This window comes from Ochotona princeps, chromosome 4, assembly GCF_030435755.1.
Source record: "Ochotona princeps isolate mOchPri1 chromosome 4, mOchPri1.hap1, whole genome shotgun sequence".
NCBI classification, from domain to species: domain Eukaryota; kingdom Metazoa; phylum Chordata; class Mammalia; order Lagomorpha; family Ochotonidae; genus Ochotona; species Ochotona princeps.
In genome coordinates this window covers 15,281,163-15,287,162 of record NC_080835.1, presented here as the reverse complement: position 1 = coordinate 15,287,162, position 6,000 = coordinate 15,281,163, and the positions used below count along the sequence as shown (strand labels likewise).

The following is a 6,000-nucleotide window of genomic DNA, read 5'->3' as shown; positions in this document are numbered from 1 at the left end:
GACCAGGAGCCCCTTGGCATGATCTACTGCTCGTGCTGGGAAGGAAGTCACAATGCTGCGCATGCCCTGCTCGCCAGGGAGCTGCATGTGGCGTGTGTCAGGGCAGGGCTGCGTCTCTGCACCAGGCCGAGAGCCGGCTGCCCTTCGCTCCCAGACTCGGGGCTTCCTGGGAGACGGGCACAGTTAATGCAAACTTTATTTATAAAAGACTCTTAAATTAGTTGTGGCATGCCATGCTTTCATACAGAATACAGTGACCCCTTGCGACTCCGGAGGGGAGAGCTCACAAACTCAAAGGAAAACTAGTAGAGTTTCTAATAAAGCTAGGAAACGGAAGGACAATTTTACAAATGAGCGATTAGAAATGAAACAAAAGGAAGGCGGCGGCTCTGGACACTAGTGTGGGCTGAGAGGGGAGCAGCTGTTTACAAGTCTGTACACTAACTAACCCCTTGGCGGGCCCCTGGCGAGGCGCTGCTGCCAGGGAGAAGCAGAGCGCGGGCGGAGGCTTGCGCGTGGCCGCCCCAGCTCCTCGGGGTGGGACTCCTAGTTTAGTAAACTAAAGCTGCAGGGTGCCGGGGGAGCGGGCGGCTTCATTTGCGACTGCTCTTTATTCTCTCCAGCCTCTTTTTCAAGTCATCAATGTTAGTGGTGGAGGCGGAGGAGGAGGTGAGGCTTCCTGACGAGTGAGTCTGGTTGGAATCGAGCTCCGGGTGCTGGTGCTGCTCCCGCGACTCCCGGAGCTGCGAGAGCTTGCTGTGGAGCATGTCTGTGGAGGAGGCGACGGGAGGGGTTGCTGGCTTGGAGAGCAGGGAGCTCAGCGGAGGCCGCTCATCTTGCTATTGAGGGGAGAAGGGACACGGTCAGAGCAAGTCAAAGGGCAGTGCCGGGGCAACACAGGCAGGCTGACTGCCCGCCCTGACGCGCCCAGGAGGAAAAGAGCCATACCTTGGTGTTGTCCAGGCCACAGCGCTGCCGGAGGATTTTGAGCCTTTCCAGGTAGACAGAGGGCCCCACCTCCTCTCCGTTTGTGTTTCCTATGGAGGACACTGTGCTTGTTGGGACGGGCATGCATGTGACCTCCATCTGTGGGGAGATGCCTAGAGAGGAACACATATACAGAACATTCAGAAACACATATGCCACTTCTTAACTGCCTTGGTTCACCTGCCACAGAAGGAAACAATGAAGAGCTTCCTGGGCTTGAATCTGCCAATAAACTTGAAAGCTGAAGCTATAGGAATCCCATTGGTGATAATCCAGAGAGCTCTGAAAGATAATATAACCTTCAACAGATAGTCAAGAACTTGATCAACATTTTCTATCTGCTGGTTTGGTCCTGCCGTGGCTGGCCTGGGCCAAGCTGAAGCCAGGAATGTGAAACTCCATCCAAATCCCCTACGTGAATGGTAAGGACCTAACCAGTTCCCCAGGTGCATTAGAAGGGGGCTGGTTTGAAAGTGAAGCAGTTGAACTTGACTGAAAAGCTGATACAGAATACTGGCATTGTGTCACAACACTGGCAATGAACCTAACCTTTCTGGTCACTGGGGAACCAAGACCTTCAGGTGCCATACTTGATCAGAGCAACAGGAACTAACCCTCACCATTTCGGTCAGGCCAGCAGCTGACTGGCCTGACCGAAATACCTCAAGACATGCACAGCTTGGAAGATTAGGCTTTGAAAAGGGACCACAAAGGGGAAAGTTTGCACTCAAACCCAGAAAAGACACAGGGTAAGGCCCTGGATATCTGCCAGGAGGGGAGAAGCTGAGGTGTCCAGAAAATATCTAAAGAGGGAACAGGGACTGCCACCTGTAGCCACTTCACCAAGATGGCTGTTCTGGGAGGAAAGATAACTAAAACCTAAGCAAAGTAACATCTTTTCCTCCCTTTTTAAAGATTTATTTATATTTATTGCAAAGTCAGACATACAGAGAGGAAGAGAGACAGAGAGGAAGATCTTCCGTCCGATGATTCACTCCCCAAGTGACTGCAATGGCCGGCGCTGCGCCGATCAGGAGCCAGGAGCCAGGAACTGCCTCCAGGTCTGCCACAAAGGCGCAGGGTCCCAAGGCTTTGGGCTGTCCTTAACTGCTTTCCCAGGCCACAAGCAGGGAGCTGGATGGGAAGTGGAGCTGCCCGGACTAGAACCGGTGCCCATATGGGATCCCGGGGCGCTCAAGGCGAGGACTTTAGCCACTAGGCCACTGCGTGGAGTCCCAAAGAAACAATTTCTGAGAAGGAACAACCACAGGACATTGGCAATCAAAATACTTAATTTGTTATCATTGAAAATGTATTATATAGACCCACAAGATAAGGTAGGAAAAATTGCCCTGTGCAAAAAGGCAAGAAAAACAGGGAAAAAGGAATTCGTTAGAGATGAATCTACCCTGCAGTGGTGAAAAACAAATGAAGACTAAATGCCAACAGGGACAGGGGTGATGACTCAATGGCTAAATCCCTTTGGAAATGCTGGGATCCCATTTGGGTGCCAGTTCCTGTCCCGGCTGCTCCACTTCCCATCTAGCTCCTTACTTTTGGCCTGGGAAAGCAGTGAAGGATACCAAAAGCCTTGGGATCTTGCCCCAACATAGTAGACCTGGAAGAAGCTCCTAGCTCCTGGCTTCAGATTGGCTCAGGTCTGGCAGTTGTGGTCATTTGCGGAGTGAAGCAATGGACAGAAGATCTTTCTTTCGTTCTCTCCAAAATCTGATCTGCCTTTCCGATAGCAAAGTCAGAGATATACAGAGGAAGATCTTCTGTCCGGTGATTCACTCTCCAAGTGGCCAGAATGGCTGAAGCAGAGCTGATTTGAAGCAAGAAGCCCGGAGCCTCTTCCAGGTCTCTCACACAAGTGTGGGATCCCAAGACTTTGGGCTGTCCTTGATTGCTTTCCCGGGCTACAAGCAGTGAGCTGGCTGGGAAGTGTGGCAGTTAGAATTAGAACCGGCGCCCATATGGGATCCCAGCATGTGCAAGGTGAGGACTTTGGCTGCTCGGTTACCACTATGCTGGGCCCAAAAATAAATCTTAAAACAATTTAAAAAGCCAACAGTCATATGAATAGAGTACATATGATGCCAAGTGAGCATCAAGGGATCACATACTTGTACTGCAAATGTGCTATTAATTCCAAAATATCAAAACTGGCCATTACAAGAGAGGACTCCACAAACTTGGAAAGGAGGCTTCCTGCCAGTCATCCTAACCATGGTTTCTGCATCTATGGATTGTTTGTTATCTGCCTACATATTTGAAGAGAAAGACATTCAAGTTCTTGGTGAGGGCTATTGAAGGTGTCAAAAAGTCCAGCTGTTGAAGAGAACACAGCTGAACTGAAGTTTCAGCCTAGCAAGATCCATGCTAGAGAAAACAGGTCTCGGGCCTGAACATCACAAAGGAACATGCTTTACACACACTTCCAGGCAAGAGTGGGTGCATGTCACTCACTCTGGAAAAAACAAATATAGGATCAGGTGAGAGCTGCACAGGACAGGGTGAGAGCTCCAGAGGACAGGGGGAGAGCTGTACAGGACAGGGTGAGAGCTCCAGAGGACAGCGGGAGAGCTCCAGGACAGGGTGAGAGCTTCACAGGACAGGGTGAGAGCTGCAGAGGACAGGGTGAGAGCTGCACAGGACAGGGTGAGTGGACAAGGTGGGAGTTCTTCATCCTGATAGAGATTAGGAAGCCAGGCCTATCTTTTTGGTCTTCAGGGTTTTAACAGTTTTGCGTACAACTAAAACCTCCTAAATCTTCCTTCAGTTTCCACATTTTGTGAGCAATAATTCTTGGACAGTGGCCTTGTCACTGTGAGGACAGTAACATCTCATGGCAAATTCAGAGTAAGCATTTACTCATGTCATTTAACAAGTAGTACGCAATGCCTGCTATGTGCCAGCAAACAGACTCCTTCCGTGTTGTGGCTTTTAAATTAACATGCACACACAGTGAGAATGAGTAAATAATATAATCCGTGCCACATTGTATGGTACAACAGAGGGGACAGATGTTACAAGGGGGTGAAGAGTAAGAGATTTTAGATAACTTCTCACTGAAATGGTTATGGGCACAGGGTCAGAAACAGGAAAGTGGGCTGATCAACATGGCCATTTTAGGAAATTTCCTCAATGTAAGCAGCAGTCAGTTTTGTGACACACGGCACATGGCTGTGTGTTCCAGAAATAGAGGGGGTGGTGGCTGGCTAAGCGGGCACACCAATTGGGGATGGTAACGAGACAAACCCCTACAGCGTCTGGTGCCACACAGCACAGGACCTCAGGGACCCATGTGAGGCTTTTGCCTTTGCTGAGCGCGGGCGAGTCTCTGAGAACCACTGAAGTAGCATAATGATGTTATGTGTGGAAATGAAGCTAAGGCTGAAGGCAGAGGCCAGACAGGCGGAAAGGCTACAGATGGTACAGGTGAGAGAGAATGAAGCCCTGGGCAAAGGAGGTGGCAGGACAGGTGGGCAAGGGCTGTGGGTTCTGTACAGTCTGCAGGAACAGCACCAAGTGTTCCCAGGACCGAGCAGTTGGCAGGATGAAGTTGCTATCAACCAAACTGGAGAGAGTGCAAGTGGATAGGCTTAGGGGAGCAACGGGAATTTCATTTACAACATGTTGATTTAGGTCTGGAGCTCTTTGTTGCTGAAGGATGCATACCTGCTGAAGTGGGAATCCGGCCTTTGCCCTCCCTCTCCATCTCAATCACTCGGAGGCCTCTCTCAACATAGCTCTGGAAGAACTGCGAGGAATTTTTCAGAAACGGTTCAATGTCGGCATCTGAGTATTTCTTCTTATATTCGTATAACTCTGCTAGGCCCTGGTGAACAAGAGAAAGGACAGTGTGGGTGGAGGCCAGGGTGCCCTGTGGATAAAGGAGAGCCTTCCTCTTCACACTCACCTCTTTAGTGTTCTCTTTAGAGCCAATCTTCTTAAAAATCTCAGCTAGGAAATCATTCACTTTGGCCTTGGATGATTTTTCATCCTGAAAAGTTCAAAGACACAAGGAAGGACTGGTTAGATAGTTGTTAATTAGGAACCGACGGCTGGACAGGCACAGGCAAACCTCAGCATCTGCACCTTCCTGGTGCTGTCTGTGTGGGCCGCAGACGCGCCGACCTTCAGCACCCAGAGCAGCAACACCAGTGCCCTGGTGACTGGAGGCTTCAGCTGCAGGTTCTACCTCCATCTGGTGGAGGAGGAACCGGCCCATTCCCCCTATTAAATAAAGCCCACAGTAGTTTTATCTGCTCACCGATGCCTGAGGCAAGTGTATATACAGCTTGTTCTTAGAGGCCAAAAAGCACATGGTTATAATTCATATCGCAAACTTTCAGGATGGCAAGATGATCGTGCCAGTGACAGACCAACTCCTGGATCTTCAATTTGGGCCTCAGATTGTCTCCCAGTGAGCTACACGTCAGACACGATCACTCGCAGTGCAACCTCACGCCCTCACCGCTCCAGTCCGGCCACTCACTATCCGAGATGCTCCTTTCTCTGTTTCCTTGTCAGCCTTGCTGCCCGTCTGGTCCATGCTGTGCTTCATCATGCGACAAAGATGGGCCTCTAACTCGGACTCATTCTTGTTGTCAATCATTGTTAGGTGGTCCAGGATCTGAGGCAGACACAAACAGATGCAAATGGTAGCAAGGCCATTTTTTTCAGGTTCTCCCAAGCTCCCTGGAGACCAGCTGTGCTTCACACTCACCTTGGGCCCTTTCAATTTGCATAAGGTATGCAGCAGAGTTTTTAAAGTCCTTATAGGAAATTCACTTTTGCATTGCTTTAGTTTCTCTTTGGGGAAGACCTTCATGAAGATGTGGATATCCAGAAGAATTCTGTCCAGGTTGATGCTATTGATGGTATCGGGCAGGAGTCGAACCATTCTCCAAAGACACTATTGAATAAAGAAATAAAACTTAGGACTGGTAGTTCATCACTTTTTACTTCCCAAGAACTATGGGCTCACTTCCAAGGGGCAGTTAGGGA

General features: G+C 49.7%; 1 protein-coding gene across 5 annotated transcripts in view; it reads right to left on the bottom strand.

Annotated features, from left to right (window-relative positions):
• Window positions 1-592: 592 nt before the first annotated feature.
• CKAP5 (cytoskeleton associated protein 5) overlaps window positions 593-6,000 on the bottom strand; it is a 108,350-nt gene continuing 102,942 nt past the window's right edge. For all 5 annotated transcript variants that reach the window (XM_058663084.1, XM_058663085.1, XM_058663086.1 and 2 more), the window contains 6 exons: window positions 5,720-5,908; window positions 5,489-5,626; window positions 4,910-4,993; window positions 4,669-4,828; window positions 949-1,100; window positions 593-839 (listed from right to left, as the gene is read on the bottom strand). In XM_058663084.1, the coding sequence (XP_058519067.1) occupies window positions 594-839; window positions 949-1,100; window positions 4,669-4,828; window positions 4,910-4,993; window positions 5,489-5,626; window positions 5,720-5,908 (969 nt within the window). In that variant the 3' untranslated portion in view covers window position 593. The remainder of the gene's footprint in view (window positions 840-948; window positions 1,101-4,668; window positions 4,829-4,909; window positions 4,994-5,488; window positions 5,627-5,719; window positions 5,909-6,000) is intronic.